The sequence below is a fragment of the Rana temporaria genome, chromosome 11, assembly GCF_905171775.1.
Source record: "Rana temporaria chromosome 11, aRanTem1.1, whole genome shotgun sequence".
Taxonomy (NCBI): domain Eukaryota; kingdom Metazoa; phylum Chordata; class Amphibia; order Anura; family Ranidae; genus Rana; species Rana temporaria.
Window position 1 is genome coordinate 124,841,002 of NC_053499.1, and position 24,258 is coordinate 124,865,259.

General features: G+C 49.4%; 1 protein-coding gene across 2 annotated transcripts in view; it reads right to left on the minus strand.

The window, feature by feature from the left end:
* The window catches only part of ZFTA (zinc finger translocation associated), a 55,662-nt gene extending 51,893 nt beyond the window's left edge, over positions 1-3,769 (minus strand). The window contains exon 1 of one of the 2 annotated variants that reach the window (XM_040329064.1): positions 3,426-3,769. In XM_040329064.1, coding sequence (XP_040184998.1) covers positions 3,426-3,594 — 169 coding nt within the window. In that variant the 5' untranslated portion in view covers positions 3,595-3,769. The remainder of the gene's footprint in view (positions 1-3,425) is intronic. The other variant, XM_040329065.1, reaches the window with a different exon arrangement.
* Positions 3,770-24,258: the final 20,489 nt, after the last annotated feature.

The window sequence follows — 24,258 nt, forward strand, 5'->3', positions numbered from 1 at the left end:
CCCTAAACATACAGCCAGATCTACAATGGAATGGTTTAGATCAAAGCATATTCATGTGTTAGAATGGCCCAGTCAAAGTCCAGACCTAAATCCAATTGAGAATCTGTGACATGACTTGAAAATGGCTGTTCAGAGATGCTCTCCATCCAATTTACACCGACTTCCAGGGAGAGATATTTGCAGAATCCCCCCCCCCCCCCCCCCAGATGTGTTCTGGGAAACACACAGTTCTCCGAACACATCGGGGACCAGTGAAAATGCGTGGCATGCACAATAGGGAACTGGGCAGTGAAGCTGCAACGCTTCAATTCCTGGTTCCCTCACCGAGGATGGCGGCGGGCAGCCGAGAGACGAGCGATTGCTCGTCTTCGGCTGCCGACATCACGGGCACCCAGGACAGGTAAGTGTCCATTTATTAAAAGTCAGCAGCTGCAGTATTTGTAGCGGCTGGCTTTTAATAATTTTTGTTTAGGTGGACCTCCGCTTTAAGCTAGTTTGCAAAGCAGAATGGGCAAAAGGGTCACGCTCTAGATGTGCAAAGCTGGTAGAGACATACCCAAAATGAATTGCAGCAAAAAGGTAGTTCTACAAAGTATCGACTCAGGGGGGCGGAGTACAAATGCACACCACACTTTTCACATATTTATTAGGTAGAAATTTGGAAAACCATTTATCGTTTTCCTTCCAATTCACAATTATGTGTCACTTTGTGTTGGTCTATTACATAAAATACATTTACATTTTTGGTTGTAACATGACAAAATGTAGAAAATTTCAAGGAATGTGAAAGCTTTTTCAAGCTTACCCGAGCCCCATCATAATCCAGCGATGTTGCACGAGAGACTCGTCTGTCCGGGACTCTACCTTCTGATACACTGAGACATAAAGCGGGTGCCATTGGTTCCCACTTATGTCAAAGTCAGTAAGCCAATGAGGAGAGAGGGGGGGTGGGACAGAGGCGCAGCTCAGTGTCTAAATGGAAGGGTAGAAGGAAGGGAGGGGCCAGGAGTGCCCCCGAGAAGGATCTGGGCTTCTCTGTGCAAAACCACTGCACAGAGCAAGCAAGTCCAACAATTTTTTTTTCTATCGTTTAAAAACAACAAACAAGAGACTTTAAAGTGGTTGTAAACCCTTACAAACCACTTTTTGCTACGACCCCTTTCACACTGGGTCGCTTTGCAGGCGCTATAGCGCTAAAAATAGTGTCTGCAAAGCGACCTGAAACAGCCGCTGCTGTCTCTCCAGTGTGAAAGCCCCGAGAACTTTCACACTGGAGCGGTGCGCTAGCAGGACAGTAAAAAAAAGTCCTGCTAGCAGCATCTTTGGAGCGGTGTGTATACCGCTCCTGCCCATTGAAATCAATGGGCACCGCGGCTATACCACCAGCAAAGTGCCTCTGCAGAGGTGCTATGCGGTGGCTTTTACCCTTTCTCGAACGCTAGCGGGGGTAAAAGCGCCCCGCTATCGGCCGAATGGCGCCGCAAAATCGACGGTAAAGCGCCGCTAAAAATATTGCCGCTTTACCGCCGACGCCGCCCCTCCCCAGTGTGAAAGGGGCCTACAGGTAAGCCTATAATAAGGCTTACCTGTAGCTACCCTGGATATGTCCTAAACCTGCACGGTTTAGGAGAAATCCCCTGTATCTGTATGTGCCAAAGTCATCGGCACATGCGCACTGAAGCAATAGCACGTTGCTTCAGTTAGACTGTGCCGTTACCGGCGGTTGCCGCGTGTGTGTGAGCGACATCATCGCGGCTCCGGCCAATCACAGCCCCGGAGCCCGCGATGCCCAGAGGTAACTCTGGGTGCGATGTTGGACGCCGGAGCGATGAACGGGGACCACTGCGGGGGCTTCGATCTGAGGTAAGAAATACATGGGCTAGGGTTTACAACCACTTTAAAGTGGAGTTCCGCACAAAAGCCACATTTGGCCCCTTTCGGGAGGGGGGGGGGCAGGTACCTGTTTTTTACAGGTACCCTTCCCCACTTCCGGGAGACCTCGCCACAGCAACCTCGGCCCACTCCTTCTTCCTCTGCCGCCTGGCCATTTAGGAAGCACAGTGTGCTTCGAGCATGCGCAGTAGATAACTGGCTAGGGAAGGCAGCACCTGAGAGCGACTGGAAAAAAAATGGCTGGGGTGCCGACATCACGGGATCCCTGGACAGTTACGTGTCCTAAATTTAAATATCAGCAGCTGCAGTATTTTTGGTGGAGGTGTCGGAACTCCTCTTTAATATCACTTTAAAGCGGGAGTTCACCCATAAAAAAAAAAAATTACCCTTAGATTGAGGCTCATTTTGTCTAGGGGAATCGGGTAGTTGTTTTAAAATCAAAGCTGTACTTACCGTTTTAGAGAGCGATCTTCTCCGCCGCTTCCGGGTATGGTCTTCGGGAGCAGGCATTCCTATTTTGATTGACAGTCTTCCGACAGGCTTCCGACGGTCGCATTCATCGCGTCACGAGTAGCTGAAAGAAGCCGGCTCTATACGGCGCCTGCGCACTGACGTTCGGCTACTTTCGAAAAATCGTGACGCGATGGATGCGACTGTCGGAAGCCTGTCAATCAAAATAGGAACGCCCAGTCCCGCAGCCCATACCCGGGAGCGGCGGAGAAGATCGCTCTCTAAAACGGTAAGTACTGCTTCAATTTAAAAAAAAATAGCCGATTCCCCTAGACAAAATGAGCATCAATCTAAGGTTAAAAAAGGTTATTTCCGGGTGAACCTCCACTTTAAATCCAGGACTTCAGTTGCTTTACCTTATTTATGGATCTGACAGGGTCTCTTTAAAGCCTCAACATCCTACGAATTATTTTACGAGGATACAACCATTATTCTCAAAGATCAATCAATGCCGGGTAATTTAAAAACTCTTTTTTTCTGGAAAATATTTCTTACAGCTCAGATGATTTATGGCAATGGTTGGATGTTTGTTAAACTGGGGGGAAAGCCTGGCCATAGGCACAGTAATGCTTTACAGGTTACATTGTTAGGAGCCACATCCCATCCTCAGATATATTGCTGTCGTTCATGAAGTCACGAGTGTGTAAATAATGACAATTGGATGCAATAGGCAGGACATTGAGATCAGAGGGTTGGTCCTAGAATAAGACAATCCATGCTGGGAGTACAGAACGGAAGCAGAGCGCGGCTTTGGTTCCGCTGAGGAAACACACGTCCTGGACTGCTAGTCAGCATACGACTTGTAGTCCCACCACGCTACAGCGCCCCATGTGGTGAGACGCTGCAGTGACGGAAGAGCCGCGCTGCCTCCCACAGCTGGAAGCATTCTGCATTCTACGATCCACCACACAGCCTGCAATGCCGGACACAGCCAGCGAGCGCCGCTAGAGCGCGCATCCTGTAATTACGTCTGTACACCGCCACGAGGCACCATTTCCCCCCCAAGAAGCTCCGCCACTCACCCCCTGCGGCCTCCTCCTCCTTCCCTATCATCCTCGGACTATCATGGTCTATGCTCCCGCTCCTCGATGGAGACTCTGTGCCCGAGGTGGTGTTGGTTCCTAGCGTCAGCTCCGCGTCTTCTTCGCTCTCCATGTCCCCTGACGTGCGTTCCTCCTTCGCCTGCTCCATTTACGTCTGTCCGCGCTCTTCCTGCAGGAACGTGAACGGTACAGACGCGGCGGGGCCCCCCGTGATAAGCGGGGGAGGGCGGGGCCTTCACTTGACACGAAGGGAAGGACGGTGTCACCTACCGGAGAGCGCCGCACAGGACTAGGGGGGCGGGGACAACGACGTTGTGGGTGGGCGGAGCTAGAGCCCTGCGCTGGGAAGGATTGGGGTGGGTGACGTCATATGAAAGGGGGTTTGCGGAGGATTTCGGCACCGCACGTGAATGGGGGGAGAGGCGTGTCCCCTCTTTACCTCAAGGCGCCGCACGGGACAGGGGGAGGAGACGTGTGGCAGCTCGGGCGGGGACTGCGTGGCTGTGACATGTTCTGTGTACTGAGTTCATGCACGCGACACCTTGTCCAACCCAAGCTGTACAGGCACTACTACAGAGCCTCGTGCTGGGCGCTGAGGGGCTCCCACATCATACACTGCTATACTACTGAGGCGTCCAATGAGCTGCGAAGAACCGCTCTGCCCGCCCACTGGGCGCGTTTACTGACGTCGCTCACGCAGAGAATGTAGCGGGATCATAGTGCCCCTGGCCTGTCACCATGGCAACGGGGCCCATGGGAGGGGGAAGAGGCCCGCGATTTAACTGCTTATCAGCCAATGTGCTCATTCAGGAACTCTGCCTCATGTCCTTTCACCATAACGGCAAGAAGCACTAATATATATATAAACATGTTTTCTAATAAAGTCATTCTTGGTAACATACAAAACCACAGCACAAAAAATATTTCAATAAAATGCAACTGATTTACCAAGGGTTCTGTACACTACACATGGGTTTGTTTGGTAAATTGCAGATGTCGTTTTATGCCTTTAGGGTTATGCAGGAGATGTGTGCCAGAGCTGTATATGCCGGGCACAGAAATACGCCAACAACGTGCACAGTATGCACAGTATGCCCAAAGGCTCATATCTAGGAGTTTGAAAGGAATTTGCAAAGTGAATGTTAGTAAATAAGGGAAACCGCTGTTCACTTTAAAGAGAAAATAAAGTGGAACTTTATGACAAATATTCCAAATGGGCGAACAGGTAGGATTTTTATTTCAGAAGAGATATGTTATGTCTCTTCTTAGTTAACCACTTGCCTATTGGGCAGTGGTGGCTGGTGCTCAAATTTTTTTGGGGAGCGCAAACAAACGGAAAAAAAAAATCATAAATTGCAGCCTCACTGTGCCCATCAAACGCAGCCACTGTGCCCATCAATTGCCGCCACTGTGCCCATCCAATGCAGCCACTGTGCCCATCCAATTGACACCACTGTGCCCATCAAACGCAGCCACTGTGCCCATCAATAGTCGCCACTGTGTCCATCAATTGTCGCCACTGTGCCATCAAACGCAGCCACTGTGCCCAGCATTTGTCGCCACTGTGCCATGCCATCAATTGTCGCCACTGTGCCATCAAACAAAGCCACTGTGGCATGCCATCAAACACAGCCACTGTGCCATTAATTGTCACCACTGTGCCCATCAATTGTTGCCACTGTGCCATGAAACGCAGTCACTGTGCCATGCCATGAAACGCAGCCACTCTGCCATGCCATCAAATGCAGCCACTGTGCCATCAATTGTCACCACTGTGCCATCAATTATCACCACTGTGCCCATCAATTGTCGCTACTGTGCCATCAATTGTCGCCACTGTGCCATCAATTGTCGCCACTGTGCCATGCCATCAAACGCAACCACTGTGCCATGCAATCAAACGCAGCCACTGTGCCACACTGTGCCATCAATTGTCACCACTGTGCCCATCAATTGTCACCACTATGCCTATCAATTGCCGCCAGTTTGCCCCCTCAAAAACCGCCAGATTGCTGCCCCCGTCCCCCAGCACTTCCTTTTCTCGGGTCAACCATCCATCCTTGATGTCTTCTCTCGAGTTTCGATGTCGCTTCAGCCAATCAGGTTACCAGTAACCAAACCCGGTGAACCTGATTAGCTGAGACGAGTGTCAGTGTTAACCAGGGAACGCACACCCCCTGCGACCCCTGTTAACTATTTGGAAGCTGATTACAGCCACTGTGCCATCAATTGTCACCACTGTGCCCATCAATTGTCATCACTGTGCCATCAATTGTCACCACTGTGCCATCAAACGTAGTCACTGTGTCATGCCATCAAACACAGCCACTGTGCCATCAATTATCACCACTGTGCCCATCAATTGTCGCCACTGTGCCATGCCATCAAACGCAGCCCCTGTGCCATGCCATCAAATGCAGCCACTGTGCCATCAATTGTCACCACTGTGCCTATCAATTGTCACCACTGTGCCCATCAATTGCCGCCAGTTTTCCCCCTCAAAAACTGCCAGATTGCTGCCCCCTGTCCCCCAGCACTTCCTTTTCTCGGGTCAGCCATCCTCCCTTGATGTCTTCTCCTGAGTCCTGCCCTCGATGTCGCTTCAGCCAATCAGTTTAACGGTAACCAGACCCGGTGAACCTGATTGGCTGAGTTTCAGTGTCAGTGTTAACCAGGGAACGCACAACCCCTGCGTCCCCTGGTTAACTATTTGGAAGCCGATTACAGCCCACAGGCTATAATGGGAAAGCCGCTGGCTCTGATAGACACTTCCACAGCCAACCAGCTGCCGTTATTTAGATGGCCGGCGCTCACCAGGGGGCCAGCCATCTGAATAGTGGGCGGCAGCGGCGACAATACATAGAGATTCATGCAATGCATGAATCTCTATGTATTGTACACTAAGTTGAGTGACGGCGCAGGGAAGAGAGGGGGCGGCGCTCTTACGCCCACTATGGACGCACCGCCGATGCTACTGGGAACTTTTACCCCCTTTCATGCCCTTGCCAATTTTCAGCTTTCATCGCTGTCGCACTTTGCATGACAATTGTGCGGTTATGCAACACTGTACCCATATGTCATTTTATCATTTTTGTCACACAAATTTTTTTTTGTAGTATTTAATCACCACTGTTTTTTATTTTTTTGCTTAAAGGAACACTAAAGGTTCCCATTTATAAAAATAACAAACATGTTATACTTACCTCCACTGTGCAGCTCGTTTTGCACAGAGTGGCCCCGTTCCACGTCTTCTGGGGTCCCTCGGTGGCTGTCTCTGCTCCTCCCCTCAAGAACTAACCCCCTTCATGGGAGCTCTCTCCCATGGGGGTTAGTTCTTGCGGGCACACTCCCGTGATACAACCGGCAGCTATAGCCGCTGACTGTATCACTCTGCCCCGCCCCCCTGTGCGCCGCGTCATTGGATGTGATTGACAGCAGCACGAGCCAATGGCTGCGCTGCTATCAATCCATCCAATCTAGCCAATCCACAGCCAGACTGAGTGGCGAAGAGGACGTTGGGGGCGAGAGCAGCAGGTGAAAGGGCTCAGGTAAGTAAAACGGGGAGGGGATGGGCTGGGGGCCGTCATTGCCAGTTTTTTTTTTCACCTTAATGCATAGGATGCATTAGGGTGAAAAAAAACGAACCTTTACAACCCCTTTAAGAAACAAAAAAAGACCGACATTTTGAAAAAAAATAATAATAATAATTCTTCATAGTCTGTTATAAAAGTTTGCAAACAGGTAATTTTTCTCATTCACTGATGTGTGCTGATGAGGCGGCACTGATAATGGGCACTGATAAAGTTGCACTGGTAGGTGTCACTGATGGGCTCTGATAGATAGCACTGAGAGGTGGCACTGATGGGCATTAACAGGTGGCACTGATGAGCACTGGTAGGCGGCACTGATGATGAGACACTGATGAGCACCAATTGGCAGCATTGATAGGTGGCACTGGTGGGCACTGATTGGCAGCATTGGTGGGTACTGATAGTTGGCACTGGTGGGGACTGATAGGTGGGACTGGTTGGTACTGATTAGCAGAACTGGTGGGCACAGATTGGGACCAATGTCCTTATAACAAAAGCTGTTTACTGGCTTTCTTCTATTCACCTCATGCTAATCGTGAGGAGAAAAAAAGACAGCACTGATAGGTGACACTAATGGGTACTGATAGGTGGCACTGATGGGCACTGATAGGTGACACTGATGGACACTGATAGGTGGCATTGGTGAGCACTGATAGGTGGCACTGGTTAGCAGCACTGGCCGCTTTCACCCATTCTCCTCAAGCTGATCGTGAGGAGAAAAAAAGCAGATAAACGGCTTCTGTTTACTTCTTTGATCAGCTGTCATTGGCTGACAGCTGATCACGTGTTAAAGGGCCACTGTGATTGGCCCTTTACCCTGTTCTGTGATCAGCCGAGTCCGAAGGACTTTGACGATCACAGATCACGCCGCCAGAGGCAAGTGAGCAGCGTGATCACGGGAGGACATGTATTGATGCCCTACTGGCATTGAAAGCCTGCGCTGTAGCCATCTTTCAGCTATAGCGCTGGTGGAAAATGGTTAAAGTTACCTGAATTAGCTTCAGTATAAATCACACAAATAGGAAACATAAGGGGAATACAAAGACATTAAATTTCAAAAGAACCAACTTTCCAAAACTACGAACATTGCTAGAAGATATAAATTGGGATAAAATCTTAGGAACAAAGAACACGGAGGAGAGATGGGTTTGCTTTAAGAGCATATTAAATAAGGGCATTAGCCAGTGCATCCCATTGGGGAAAAAAATGTAACCACTTCAGCCCCGGACCATTTCGCTGGCCAAAGACCAGAGCACTTTTTGTGATTTGGCACTGCATCGCTTTAACTGACCATAGTGCGGCTGTACGACATGGCTCCCAAACAAAATTGACGTCCTTTTTTACTACAAATAGAGCTTTCTTTTGGTGGTATTTGATCACCTCTGCGGTTTAATTTTTTTGCGCTATAAACAAAAATAGAGCGACAATTTTGAAAAGAAATGCAATATTTTTTAAATTTTGCTATAATAAATATCCCCAAAACATCTATACATTTTTTTTTTTCCACAGAACATTTTAGATCTCCCCTCTTTTTTTTCTCAGTGACAGTGGCCCCCAGTACAACTAGATGGGTGAATCTCTCCAATGAGAACACAGACAACAATAAAAACTTGACAGAGGGTCTAAGCACTCATGCTGCTTTTAAAAACGTTTGTCCTGAAGGGGGGCGTGGCCAGCACGGCATGTGAACAGACGCAGGTTCACAGAGCTCCGCACTGATCCTGCTATTATCCGGTTTCCGGCACCTATTACACCCGGATTTTTTCGCCCAGGAGGGCAGGGGAACGTTCTCCCATCACCCTGCGCTGATCGGTTCACTCCTGGAGGGCATGATGACCCGGGGACAGAGACAAGAAGGCCCGAGGATGGAAATCCAAGATGGCGCCGCCCCGCCATCAGCACAGAAGGCGCGCGGAGGGGACAGAGCAAAGGAGACAGTGAGTAAACCCCTGAAAAGGGCCAAGGAGAGCTCCGGGGACCCCCCCCCCAAAGATATGAGGTACTATGCCCAGAAAATGGCAGGGAAACCCCTGGGAGTGAACGCGCAGCCCATAGACGATTGTGCCCCCCACAGTGACAATGAGATGGAGGAGGGGGAGAATGTCCAGGGAGCAGGGGCCATCTTGGAACATGCTGAGAGCAGCTCCAGCCTGCAGTGGGATACTGAGGAGCCTGAAACAGAGGAGGGAGATCAGCCCACGCTTGCTGTTATACTAAAGGCTGTGAATAAATGTACAGCTTCTGTCAATGGCCTACGTATCAGATTTGGAAGTTTGGAGGAGGAGGTGGGCCTGATCAGACATGACATACAGAAAATGAGGGAGAGGACCACGGCAGCGGAGGGGAGGATTAGTGACCTGGAAGATAAGTTGCCCCCCCTGATTAGAGAAACCCAGAGCACCTCAAGGCTTGCCAGAGCGGTTGATATGCGTGCAGAGGATTTTGAGAACCGCCTTAGACGCAATAATGTCCGCATTGTTGGATTGCCAGAAAAGGTGGAGGGCCGTGACCCCACACAGTTTGTGGAGCAGTGGATGACTGAGGTGTTCGGCAAGGACGCTTTTACACACTTATACGCGGTCGAGAGGGCCCACAGAGTGCCAACTAGGCCTCTCCCGCCGGGCAATCCCCCCCGCCCGATCCTGGCCCGACTCCTGAATTACAGGGACAGAGAAATAATACTGCGGCTGGCCAGGGAAAAGAGGAATGTCCAGTTCAATGGTACCCGGGTCTCATTCTATCCAGATTTCTCTGCTGCAGTACAGAAGAGCCGTGCCCGGTTTACAGAAATTAGGAAACGCCTGCAGAAGGTGCAGGCCCCGTATGCCATGCTATACCCTGCAAGACTTCGAGTAATTTTGAATGGTCAGGCCCACTTTTTTGAACACCCTGCTGACGCCTCAGACTGGCTGGACGCTAATGAGGGGGCACTACGCCAGGTGAGGAGGCCTCCTGCGGAAGATGACTGACTCTATGGCCCATTAGCTCATGCACTGCCTATGTTGTCCCTCGGATGAGGGCCCTGCCGGAAACACTCAATATCCTTTTTCTTTGTTGCTCTGAAATGCGAGTTCGGAAATGCTGTTATTGTTGCACCCAGCAATGAGGGGAGCAGTGGCCGTAGCCACTGGTGCTACTTACCTGGAAGAATGCAGGGACCTGTTGTCCCAAGGTTTTCGGGGTTGCCAGTTGGCACCCCGCAGTTTGAGTTTACAAAGGTCCTGTGGGCAGATGGGCACACACCCCTCACGGGCGGTTGGCCTGCGACGGAAGAAACTGGCGAAATGCCCTGATACACGGCTGTGTATTTATGTCCATCACATTGGTTCAATTTTCTCCAGAGCTTTTTTTGACTTGTTTCTGCTTTTTTATATTTTTTCTCATGGGAGATCGTGCTCTTCCCTCTACACTTGGTTGACCAACCTGCATCTATTACGAGTCCTGAGGTCGGCCACGGCTTTTTCTACTAAGGGGGTGGCGGGTGGAGGGAGTCGAGGAGTCTTTTCCCAGTCTGGTGACATGCAACAACCCCCCTGATGGCGACGGTAACTGTATTATCGTGGAATGTTAGGGGTCTGCAAGACCCGTTGAAGAGGACTATGGTCTCGTCCCTGATGAGAAAACAGCTCCCTGCCATTTGTGCCCTTCAGGAGACTCATTTGACCCCTGACTCTGTTTCCTGTATGGGATATCGGTGGGTGGGTAAGGCGTATCACTCCACTCACACCTCGTATTCCAGGGGTGTGAGTGTACTGGTACATAGCTCACTGGATTATGAGGAATTGCATGCTGATATAGATGATGATGGGCGATATGTTTTTCTTTTATGCAAGCTGTTTGCCTTTAAATGTATTCTTGCTTTTGTATATGTGCCTCCCCCTTACAATAACCAGGTACTGAGGGCTCTGGTTCAGTTCCAGGTGGGGTTCCCGGAGGTGCCATTGTTTGCCTTCGGGGACTTTAACTGCTACATGGACCCCCTGGTGGATAAGCATCCGCCGGGAGGGGATGGGAGTGGGACGAGACGGACGGCTCTTAGAAAGCTGGCGGAGGAGGTGGGCTGGAGAGACCCTTGGAGGGCTAGACACCCGGGGGACAAACAATTCTCATGTTTTTCTAAAAGTTATTCGTCCCTGTCTAGGATTGATTTGTGCCTGTGCTCACATGCTGCAGAAAAATACATCTCAGAGATGACTTATGGGGTACGAAGTGTTTCTGATCATTCCCCGCTGATAGTGTCCTTGGAGGTGCGTCCCCCTTCTGCGGTGGCCAAGGCCCCGTGGAAGATGAACGCCTTCTGGCTGAGCCTTTTCCCATCACACGACCACATTGAGGCCAGCATTGAGGAGTACTGGCGTCTGCATACTGACACGGACAATATAGCGGTCACTTGGGAGGCCTTCAAGGCTGTCCTGAGGGGCTTGTTTATTAAGGAGATCCAGGCTATTAAGGGGAGGACGAATGCACACAGGGAGGGGATAGAACGGATGGCGGAGAACTTAGAGGCCACATTCATTGCAGATCCTTCGGACTCAAATAGGGAGGCGTGGCTCTCGGCGCAGGACGCTCTGTACCGGGTCACGACTTCGGGGGCAGAGAGGAAACGATTTTTTCAAAAGGCGGCTTTTTATGAGAAGGGTGAACACACTGGTCGCATGTTGGCCACCATTGCCCACGCCCAGCAGTTGTCTCCCTCCATAGGTGCGCTACGTGCCTCTGGGGGGGGGGGGGTGGTGAACTCCCCTGACCAGGTTCTTGCTGAACTGGTCGGGTTCTACTCGTCCCTTTATGGATCCAGGAGCACGTATTCCCTGGATTCGCTGAGGGAATATTTAGACCCAGTCCAATTGCCACAACTATCTGTCTCCAATAGGGAGATGTTGGAGGCACCCCTGACCCTGGGGGAATTACAGATGGCGACCAGCCTGTTCCCAAATTCGAAGGCCCCTGGAGACGATGGTCTCCCTGTGGAGATATACAAACAGTACGGGGAACTGATGCTTCCACATCTCTTGAAGGTGTTCAATGCCGCAAGGGAGGTGGGCACTCTCCCCACGTCCATGACCAGAGCAAACATTGTCCTGATCCTAAAGCCCAACAAGGACCCGCTTGACCCAGGATCCTACAGACCAATTTCCCTGTTGCAGAATGATGTAAAGATTCTCGCCAAGGTCCTGGCGGTCAGGTTGAATGGTGCCATATCCACTATTATTCACTCTGACCAGTCAGGGTTTATGCCGCAGAAATCGACGGCTATAAACTTGAGGAGACTTTTTTTCAATATGCAATCCCAGGCGGATAATATGGGGGACAGAGCTTTGTTGTCTCTCGACGCACACAAGGCGTTTGATAGCATCGAATGGGAATATCTTTGGGCGGTGCTGCGAAATTTTGGGTTTGGAGAGGGATTCATTTCTTGGGTCCAACTCCTATACTCATCCCCGGTGGCGGCGATAAGGGAGGGTGGTAGGGTGTCGCGCACTTTCGACCTGCACAGGGGCACGAGACAGGGGTGCCCGTTGTCGCCCCTCCTCTTTGCCCTAGCCATTGAGCCTCTCGCGGTCATGATACGGACGGATCCATTAATTCATGGATTCCATTTTGGGGACCTACACGAGAAAATTATGTTATACGCCGACGATACCATGCTGCTTCTTGGGGACACGACCGGGTCATTGACGGAGGCCATGGAGGTGGTCCGGAGGTTTGGCGTATATTCGGGCCTGACCATTAATTGGACTAAGTCCTCTTTGCTGCTGCTTGATCGACGGCCTCTCCTACCCATACATACTATTCAAGACATCCCGGTCTCCGAATCTTTTCGGTACCTCGGTGTCCAGGTTACCGCATGCCCGCTAGACTATGTCAGACTCAACCTCACCCCCTTGCTTAATCGCTGTAGGGACAGGGTCAAGGTGTGGAGCAAACTTAAATTGTCACCGGTGGGAAGGGTGAACTTGATAAAGCTGATCCTTATGCCACAATTACTATATATATTGCACAATTCCCCGATGGTCATCCCTCTCAAAAAGTTCAGAATCATTAATTCTATTTTCCGCTCTTTAATCTGGCTAGCAAAACCCCCCAGGGTTAAACTTGAACAACTGCAATGTCCAAAAGAGGCCGGTGGATTGGCATTGCCCAATCCCTGGCTTTACTATTTGGCCTCCCAGGCGCAGCATGTTGCGAGGGTGGTTGGCCCTCAACAGGACCTCCAGCTGAATCTGAGGGACTCATCGGTTCCACTGCTCAGATTCACGACCGGGGGGGAAGTGATAGAAGGACTAGAGGCCCTGAGATACGCGAAATCCAACAAACGGTTTCCCACATATGCACTCATGCAGAAAGTCTGGAACAAGGTCAGGATGATGCAGGGTGTGACTGGGTACACTAAATACAGCCCCGTATGGGACAACTTACACTACCGTGAGATAGCGAAAATACCGTATGGTTCAAGGTGGAAACAACATGGCATATCCCTCATGACACACATTGTAAGGGCAGGACGACTGAGACCTTTTGCTGAGCTCAGGGCTGACTTTCAACTCCCGACTTCCATGTATTTTTACTACCTACAACTCAAACATGCATATGAAGCCCAAAGGGAGGATGACATATGGGTCATGAATGTGGCACCGGTCTTTAATTACCTATCGGATGTGTCCTCCTACAAGGGTTTTATATCCAGCTGCTATGCTATGCTGCTCAACCTTTTTTTACCAGGTGCCCCTCACAAGGCGGTGGCGAGGTGGGAACAGGATGTAGGAGCGTTTGAGGATGAGCAGTGGGAAGAGGCCTTGCAGGCGGTTCCCGCTTGCTCCCTAAACGTGGCACAGAGACTTTCACAGCTGTACATACTCCTACGGGTTCATTACACGCCGGCCAGGCTGGCGAGGATGGGACTGGGGGTAGACCCCTGCTGTACTAGATGCTGTAGAGACCATGGAGATCTCATTCACCTCCTGTGGCGGTGCCCGAAGCTCCATCTGTATTGGGCAGGGGTGGTGGAAACGATTAACAGGGCCTTCCAGGCTCAGGTTCCTTTGGAGCCCAAGGTGTGTCTCCTGGGGATTACGGAGGGTCTCCTGGCAGAGGATATACCCAGGCAGGCTATAGGTAGAGCTCTGTTTCAGGCCCGCTTGTTAATACTGAGACACTGGAAAGACACTGAACCACCGACAGTGCAGGAATGGGTTAAACAAATGGGAGTTACTCTGAGGTTGGAGAAGGTGGTGTATCAGAGACGGGGGACTAGCGGCAAATATGAGAAGTTATGGGCCCAGTGGCTTGACACTCCTGGACTTGCCCCAATAGATTTGGTATACGACAGGTTATTTTAGAACCCTTTTCAGCCGGGTTGGGAGCAACCTTATAAGCCCCGCAGGGGGAGGAGACGGGATTTGTTCCAGGGAATTTTACCATGATGCAGAGTTTTGAATGTAGTACAAAGTTTTGTTTTATGTGTACTCTCCCATGTGATTTTCAATGTGAATATGCTCTGGAGACTGTAAACTGTTTTTTTTTATATATATATGCTCAATAAAAACATTTGTTTGAGAAAAAAAAAAAAAAACGTTTGTCCTAAACTTTTTTATGACTCTGGACACAGCTCTATTCAGTAAAACCTTGGTTTGAGAGTAACTTGGTTTGAGAGCGTTTTGCAAGACAAGCAAAATGTTTTAATACATTTTGCCTTGATATACAAGCGATGTCTTGATATAAGAGTAGCATCATGTCACAACTGAGTATAAAAGAGAAGAGAGGAGCCTCTAAGTTTAGCAATATGGTTACATTTAATGAAGGTACAACATTTAGCAACTTATTGCTACACTTAGAGGCGCCTCTCTTCTCTTTTTTATACCCTGTAAAAAAAAAAATGCTATGATATACAAGTGCTTTGGATTACAAGCATGTTTCTGGAACAAATTATGCTCGCAAACCAAGGTTTTACTGTATTATCTCATGTGTCCATACACATTGCAGTATTTAGATGCATATTAATTTGCCTATTTTAGAGCAGCGTTTAGGAGCAAATGGGAAGATGCTTCAAACCTGCGTCCAGAGAAGCGTATTGGCATCATGCACACATATAAATGTGAAATTACATGTATTAATTAATGCAAATGCACACATCAACCTATGTCTTACACCTTTGCAACAGACTGAGCATATTTTATGCTGGATTTTTCCATGACAGAATAATCCAGTGTAAATGTGATTACTGTATTTCCATTTGCCTGTGTGCATCATGTAGCCTAAGAGCCGGTTCACACTGGGGCGACTCGTCAGGCGACTCAGCCGCCTGACAAGTCGCGTCCCATTCTATTCAATAGAACCGTTCTAATAGGAGCGATGCAAGAAAAAGGTTCTTGTACGACTTTGGGATCGACTCGGGGCAATTTGCATTGACTTCTATACAGAAGTCATTTTGCAGGTCGCCTCTGAAGTCGTCTTCAGGACGCCTTGCCGAGTCGCCCACGAAGTCGTGCCGCCCCAGTGTGAACCGGCTCTAACACTTTTTTACACTATCCGAAAAAAAAAAGTTTTGCTTAAAGGTACACTTTATGATAGGCGAGAAAACATCTTGTCACCTTTTTTAAAACATGTTTCTCTCACTTCCTCTTGCATCTTAAAGCGGAACTTCACTCTCTCAAACAGCATTGACTATTTTGTTTTTAAAAGAAACGTTTTTATTTATCTCCAACAGGAGATACATTTTCACATACAACAAAAAGAAGAAAAAAAAAAGAGGAAGAAAAATAAAACATTTACACAAAGCAAGCAGTACAATAACGTGGGTCATATTAGTTTACAGGGTGTTAGAATCCAACAGGTTAACAAACACGGTTCTACAGCAACAGTAGGTAATACAGTCTATTTCATAGTGCAGTAAGAGATGGGTCTATGAGACAGTTTGGGTACATAGTCGTTCCTCTGGACCTATGCGGTCTACTGTAGTCAGTCACATAACGCTAATGTGTTCACCGGTGGGGGAGGGGGGGAAAGGAGGAGGAAGAAGATGGGGGGGGTGATACACAAGTGAAGCGGCTATCAGTTTTTCATCCAGGCTCCCTACATTTTTCAAACTTCTTGGGACACTTACGGCTCATGTATGTAAGTTTGTATAGCGGGAGGACAGAGCCTATCAGTGCCCTCCATTGTGCCACCGTAGGGGGTTCTGGTTGCTTCCACTTAATCAGTATAGCTTTTCTGGCATAGAAGGAGGCATAGAAGATGAACAACCTTTTGTGTGTGTAGCGCTACCCCCGAAGGAGCTGCTGGTTGATTTGGGATCTACTCTCTTCTGGCTCGACCCACCCCTGTTTAACTAGCTCGAACCCTCCCTTGACACATCAGTCTAGTGGTGGGATATTGTGACCCCTGCTGGGCTGAAATCACAATAGCAGGCATGCAACATACAATGACAAAATGACAATGAATTACCTGCAGTGACGAACAGTCCCTCCAGACAAGAAAATGTACTCCACACAGTGAATGTATTTGAATGTAAAGGGTAAGTTTACTGCATCAGGACTCAGGAAACAAACAGGTATAGGATTTAGACATAAACACAGTCAATAAACAGTAACTCAGTCTGATTCGCAAGGGCCCTTGCAAGAATCAGTAATTAATGTAAATTAGTGAGACTCTCATGAACCTAGGAATGGTACCATTCATCTAACTAAGAAGGCAGTCTATGCTCGCGAACGCCCCTAACGGGCAGTTCTACAAATCAGTCAATATCTGTGCTGCGGCCGGGTGGTGCACAATAAAATTGTAATCCACGGGGGACAGTTAATGAAGAGACTATGCAACAAAATGTCTGAGGTAGTGGAACGTTGGTGGATTGATCGCTCGTCAGCGTCAACCGCTTCTGTGTAACACTGGAACAGTTAACTAGGCCGTTAAGCTCCGACTATGGGCCGAATGCGGGTTGGTGGCCTGTGAGATGGCGCTAGGTATCTGTACTAAACAAGAGTCTGAAGTCGAGCAGGTGTTCTCTCACCCAACAGGCCGATCCGCCTGATCTCTCCTCAGAAAAGGGGCGCGTTGATAGACACTACTCCGCAGTCTGAAGAGTCCCGAACGAGGGTGCTCCACTGTGTCTGTTGTCAGCTGGGCTGCCTCTTCGATCTCCAGGAACACAGGCTGGATGCTGGGGTCTTACTTCCGTCTGGATGGCTGGTCCCCCGGTGAATAGGCCCAGGCTTCTGGCCTAGTAGCACGGCTGGGTTTATCAGCAGCTCCGCAGAGGAGAAGAATGCAGGTCCCGAGAGAGCGAGGTAAGCCCCTCCCTTCTCTTAAATAACTTTCCACGTCCGTTCTAACTGGCTGAATGGAGTTGTCATGTGCTCCAATGGCACATGGCATTGCAAGGGGCGTAGTTTGTTTTCTCCTCAGAGTCAAATGGAGTCCATATCTCCTGCTACTCATAGCCCCGCAATGCATAACTTCATAACAATGTCTAACATATTTTACAAATGTGAATGTAAATACAGCGGGGGAGGGCCTGCCAAGATTCTGACAGGGTGACCCCGCTACATGTGTGTTGGGGGTGACAGTGTCGCAGACACCCAGGAGGGGAATGAGAGGGTTGACCCCTATGTTCAAGCCACCCAGAGAGTTGACAGTTCGAACCACATCCTGCCAGAACTGCTGCATATAGGGACAAGACCACACCACATGCCCAGAGTGCACTTCGGGCATCTATCAAATTGCGCTGGGTAAATTCTCGACAGCCTCTGAGGGGTGTAGTATGCCCTATATAGGAACTTCAGCTGGATATATCTATCCATGGCTGAGATCATCAGGGGGATATATTGCTGGGTCCCCTCCTCCCAGTCATCACCCACTAGGTGTGGTATATCCTCCTTCCATTTCTGGAAGAGTCTACTCCCTCTGTCCTCATCTGCACAAGACAGATGGAGATAAAGAGACGAGAGGAGGCGGTCAGCACCAGTAGAGGAACCGCTCCACCACATGTGATGGCAGTTGTATGACCGTTGGAAACTGCGCCCGAACCGCATGCCGCATCTGTAGGTATCTGAAGAACATTTTTGATGGTAGTTGGAAAGCGTGTTTCAGATCATCATAAGAGAGAAGTCTACCCTGAGGCATGATATGTTGCAATGTCTTAATTTTGTGTTGGGCCCATATCGCAGGGTCTGGGATCAACTGAAGGTGGCGTAGCCTGGGATTGCCCCATAGTAGAGTGAAAGGGGACAACGTGGTAGGATCGTTGAATTTGGCAGACATCTGATCCCAAACCCGTGCGACTGTGCGCATTGGAATTGTCATCGTCGGATACGCTTTAGGGCCCCTGAACAACAGATTACTCAGCGCTGAGTAGGACCCCAGGATGGCCGTCTCCAAGTTCACAGATGGGTTGCTACGTGACTGAACGAACCACCAGCGCACTGGTACCAGAACCACCGCCCAGTAATACAATTTAAAGCATGGGAGCGCTAGGCCCCCCCTAGAGATAGGCATCTGTAAGGTAGCCCTGGCCACCCTGGGGGCCCGGGCAGCCCATACGAAGACGCCCACCACCCGATCTAGTTTTTGGAAAAAAGAGTTTGGAATAGGAACTGGAGTATTTCTAAATACGTATAGGAACTTGGGAAGGAACGTCATTTTGAGTAGATTAATTCTCCCTACTGGTGTCAGACACTTAAGTGTGAGTTGGTGTAGGATCGGGTACACGTTATTCTTCAGGTAAGCAGAGAGATCGTTTTGGATTTCAGAACTGGATTTCAATACCCAAATATCTAAATTTAGTAACTGCCTTCAGGGGTATGTGAGCCGGCGGAGGGGGAATACCCCCTGGGCATTGGAAGTATTGGCATGGGAGATATTGGTATATAAGCGACGAAGATTAATGTCTGTGCCTTTACCCGGCATGAAGCCTGTTTGGTCTCCATGTACCAGGGAAAGGATAACCGAGTTGAGACGATTCGCTAGGATCTTGGTGACTATTTTGGCGTCTACATTGAGAAACGAAATGGGGCGGTAAGAGGCGCAGAGCTCAGGGTCTTTGTTGGGCTTGGGGATGACAACTATTACCGCCTCTGACATAGAAGGTGGGAGGCAACCTTCCTTCATCATGGTCACCAATGAGGCTTGGAACTGGGGAATGAACAGTTCACTGTGAGCTTTAAAGAATTCCGCCAGGAGGCCATCGGGGCCAGGGGTCTTTGCGGGTGGAAGTGAGACAACTGCCACCTGCATTTCCTTAATGGTGATTGGTTCATCTAGTTCATCTAGTCTATGGTGCTCAACCGCTGATAGGGCAGGGAATTCTACCTGGCCCAAAAATTCCTGTAGGGAATCTGGTGTGAAGTCAGCCTTGGATGTGTAGAGGTGTTCATAGTATTGTGCAAACCCCCTGATCATTTCTGATATTAGCAATGTGGGCTGTGGTGGAGCACTCCCTGGCCAGCCACGCCAGCAACCTACCCGATCTCTCTCCCTGCTCAAATATCCTCTGTGACTGCGACAATAAAAGCTTCCAGGTCGAGGAAGCTCTCAGTATCGAGATTTCCCTGTGCAGTGATTGCATGGCTGCATAAGTCCCTACATCCCTGTTAAGCACATAGCTGCCTTCTAGGGCCAGGGCGCATCTTTCGACTTCCTCCAGAGTTAGTCCTGTAATCTTTCTGACCTTATTAATAACCGTGCGGTACTGCCCACTAATATAGGGCTTATAGGCATCCCACAGCACCGGCGGAGGAGCTGTCCCCCTGTCGTGCGTCCAGTAGATGCCCATCTCACCCCCAACCTCAGGGGCCACCCTCTCATCCGTCACCCAGAAGCCCGAGAGTCGCCACAGTCCCGAGCTCGGAGGCGAGTCCGTAGCAAAGCTTAGCAGTAGGGGACAGTGGTCAGAGATACCACGGGGCAGGATCTTGATCTCCCGGGTGCGGGCGAGGAGGGGGCCATCGGCAAAGAACAAATCTCTCCTGGAGAAAGAGGCATGCGTAGCAGAATGACATGTATATTGCCAGAATATCGCCACCTCCACACATCAGTAAGCCCATACACATCCGCCCACCTGGCCAGTGGGGAGTCTGTGGCTGGGTCAGGGCTAAACTTATTCAAGCTAGGATTCAGAGGCACGTTAAAGTCCCCTGCCAGTAAAACAGCAGCCGCTGGGTAATTTTGGGGCTATTTTGTGAAGGACAGTAAGGTTGGCTGGAGGAGGAATGTACACACCTACAACAACTAATTTCAACCTATCACACAGAGCATGGACAACAACATACCTCCCTTCAGGATCTAAATGTAAGTCCAATAGGATAAAGGGAAGTGACTTATCGACCAGGACACTGACTCCTCTAGAGTAGGAGGAGAATGTGGAGTGGTAATATGAGCCCACCCAGGGTTTTCTGAGGGCCAGTATCCTGCTCCCTGTCAAGTGTGTTTCCTGCAAAATTGTTATGTGGGGGCTATATCTCTTGAGATAGGTGAATACCAAGGATCGTTTGTGCTTGGAGTTCAGGAGGGCCATCAGCTCAATTGAGGGGATATCCAGGGGCGCCACAGCAGCCCCAACAACCTGTATAACAACAGAGTCATCCCAGCAAACATTTTAATAGATATTGTCTCAACAGCATAGTAATATACATTACCCTCTCCCTCTTGTGGGAGGAGACCCGTACTGCACAGCCTGCAACCAAACACATAAAAGAAGGACCAAAAAAAATAAAGAACACAATGGAGTGTAGCGCCTGTGTACTTTCAGTCCAGGTGCTATGTTAAATTTAGAGGGGATGAGAGAGCTACTTTGCTCTCATCCAGTTGATTCATGTAAATTGGGTTTCTGTCAGGCTGGGCTGTCCTGTGATTCCATTCTGTGTTCCAGAGATACCTTTCCATCTCTGGGTGACAGGTGGCGCCAGAGGGGTGCAAGCGGTAGCGCCTTCCTGCCAGCAGCCAATCAGAGGAGCTTCTCCCTCGCAGACGCCATCTTTTTGGGGAGTTCTGTTCCTGGTTCCGGGTGCGGCACTCACCTTCAGGGTGTGCGCACATCACGTGCCCCGGCCATATGGCCTACCAGGCCGGGGCGCACGTGCTACGCAGAGTTCTCGGTTCTGGGCCCTCATGGCCCGGAGCAACTAAAGCTGTGGAGGGGCCCCAGAGATCGACTGGGTCCCCACATTCTGAGAGGAAGATCCCAAGCGAGTTGTGCTGTTCGATGGGGAGTCAGTCTGAGGTGAGCCCGGAGAAAGGTGATCCAACAGGGCCTAGACAATCCATCGGGGATCGGGGTCGCTGGACACTGGGAAGTTGTATGTTGCAACTTGTGACCCAAAACTAAGGAGGTTACCTGAGGGAGATTCAGGCAAATTTGCATTCATTGAGAAGACTTTGCTCTATCATCTACATTCCAGAGCACGGGCCTGTGGCAGAGGTTCCACTCTTATTTCTATTTGAGCCAAGTCTGTGGCAGAGACTTGTTTCCTTATCAAGGTATTCTCAAGGCATTCTGCCCGGGGAGTTGGTCTGCTCTCCTAGCTCAGAGTCTGTGTCTGCCGCCTGCGTCGCCATGTTGCCATGTAGTGGCGGGAGCAGGCGGCTGCTTGGAAGACGATTTAGGGGTATTGTGAGACTTGCAGGAGGATGTATTGCCCTTCCCTCTTCTCATACCGCTCCTGGTCGGTCTGTCCTCCGTTTCGGGCAGAATGCAGGTGAAAGGCTGCAGGGATACAGAGAAAAACTCGGACAGGGTCTCAGAGCTCCCTCAAGGCACGTCCACTTCGGTGGCTATCTTGGACATGCCCCGCATTGACTATTTTTAATCCTTCTGCTGCTACCATTAGTAAATGGATAAGTGTATCATATGTACAGTACTTATTTTAACCACTTAAAAACAGCCCACCATAGATATACTGCGGCAGGGTGGCCGCATATCATGTGCCTAGTACATGATCTGACACTTGCGGGCCTGATTATACACAGAGGGACTCGATGTCCGACGGGCACCCACCGATTACACAGGACACAGATGTAGCACCCTGGTGTTTCGGCAGGGTTGGTAGTAAATTTAGTTTGCCAGGTGGTAGTTGCCCTGGATAATTGTTAGTAGATCCACTAATTCCCCTCTAGTTCTGGACTTGCTGCGCCTTCTCTCTTCTGTCGCTAGGTGGCGTTATGCTGGTGACATTAGATAGACAAGGGCTTAGCAAGGTCAGGTTTTGAATGGATGGGGTGTCTCAGCCAATTGGTGGGGGTCTCTTTAGCCCCTTGGCCTGCTGGGAGAGCCTATTTATTTGAGTGGAGTCAGGTGATTGGAGTTCTGTACCACCTGGACGGTGATCCAGTGGCGATTGGGTCTGAGAGTCCAGTGAGAGACTGGAAACTCGGAGGGTGAAGATCTACAGTGAGAGACTGTAGAGTGCGGGGAGAACTATTTGTGTTACCAATAGTTAAATACAACTACCGTTAGTGACTGTTACAAGTTTTGTTGCCATAGGAGACAGCGGTCCTACCTATACAGAAATGGTATCCGGCTGGAGGCCTTCAACTGTATAGCTGTCCACCTATAGAAGTCTCTGAGTCTGCCAATTAACATTGCATCTACTAAAGGGTGTCATGGCCCTAACCACAGTCCTGTTAAGAGACAATAAATCTCTTTTGCATTCAAAAAGTGTCTGGCACCCATCACTTAATTTTGCATTACACCCACCATGCCTTGTAACCTACTCTACAAAGATGTATGGCAGCTCTCTCTAACGCTGGAGTTCAACAATTTGGCCTTTAGAGGTCCGGGACCTTGCTAGGCAAAACGACATTCTGCCTATGTAAACAATGGCTGATTGTCGTTCTGTCAGAAGGGAATACATTGATCAAGTGTTTATACAAAGAACACGGATCTTTGCCTTCCCATAGTCAAAGCACCTCCCCCACAGTGAGTAAGCACATTCATCATGCTGTAACAGACAGAAAATCGCGAATCGTCCTTTACTAACACAAAATCAGCTAAAGCAGCCCAAAGGGTGGCGTCATCCAAATTGAACTTCCCCTTTATAGTGCCGTCGTACGTGTTGTACGTCACGCGCTTTGCTAGAGCATTTTTTTTTTTCACGATCGTGTGTAGGCAAGGCCGTTTTAATGATCGGGTTGAAAAAAAATCGTTTTTTCTAGACCTTTAAAAACGTTGTTTTTTTACAACCCGAAAAATGATCGTGTGTACGCGGCATTACTGAAGAAATAAAAAAAAGTTTAAAAAAGTAAATATGATATACTTTCCTATTTATTTACTAAAACTAGCAGCATGAGGATTAAAAAATAATCAATGTTGATTACAAGTACACTCTATTGAGGGATATGCGTTATTCATATTTTATGTTTGAGGTTTACCATCACTTTACGTGTTCAATAAATCTCACCTTGCTAACAGTGCAGATGGGAGAATCTATCACTTCTGGCCATCACATATAAACAAAGCAGGCATAACGTGATTGTAAAGTCAAAAGGTCACGCTACTCACCACAATGAATCCCTAAATCCTTTTTTACCCATAAAAAACAGCTTTTCTCCTCCTTTTTATGGGGACCCCAAACCCCCAGGTATAAGTGGTCCACATTAATGCGCCCTACTTCTCAAGTGGACCTGGCATTTCCTGATTTTTTTAAATATTTCCTAGCTGCTCAACTGGTCACGGCTGCTTGGTGGCTGAACCCAGACCCTAATAATCCCTCCACTTTAGTGGAAGCTGCAAAGGTAAATTCTCTTGAAGCATTAACCACTTCGGACCCGGGCCATTGTAGAATGACGGCCACAAGGTGGCTCTACAATGCCGGAAGGACGTCATATGACGTCCTTGGGCCTCCAGCCGCTGGGGGGTGTGCGCACCGGATCACTCAGGTGCCGATGCGTGTGCCTGGTGGCCGCGATGTCCGCCAGGTACCCGCGATCGGCAGTCACAGAGCCAGGGACGTGGATCTGTGTGTGTAAACACACAGATCCACGATCTGTCAGGGCAAGGAGACCGATGGTGTGTCCCTTGCAGTGTTGCCAACCGTCAGTATTTTTACTGGCAGCCAGTAAAAAATGGGCACTCTTCTTCTGCCAGTAAGAGGCAAAGGTTGTCAGTAAAAAATATGGATGCGACACTCTGCTCGGAACTGCGCATGTGCAGTTCTGGTCCGGAGTCGACCGAGACCGTCCAAGTGCCTTCTACAGTGTGTTCAGTCAGTGCCGGCAGGGGACGGGACTGGTGG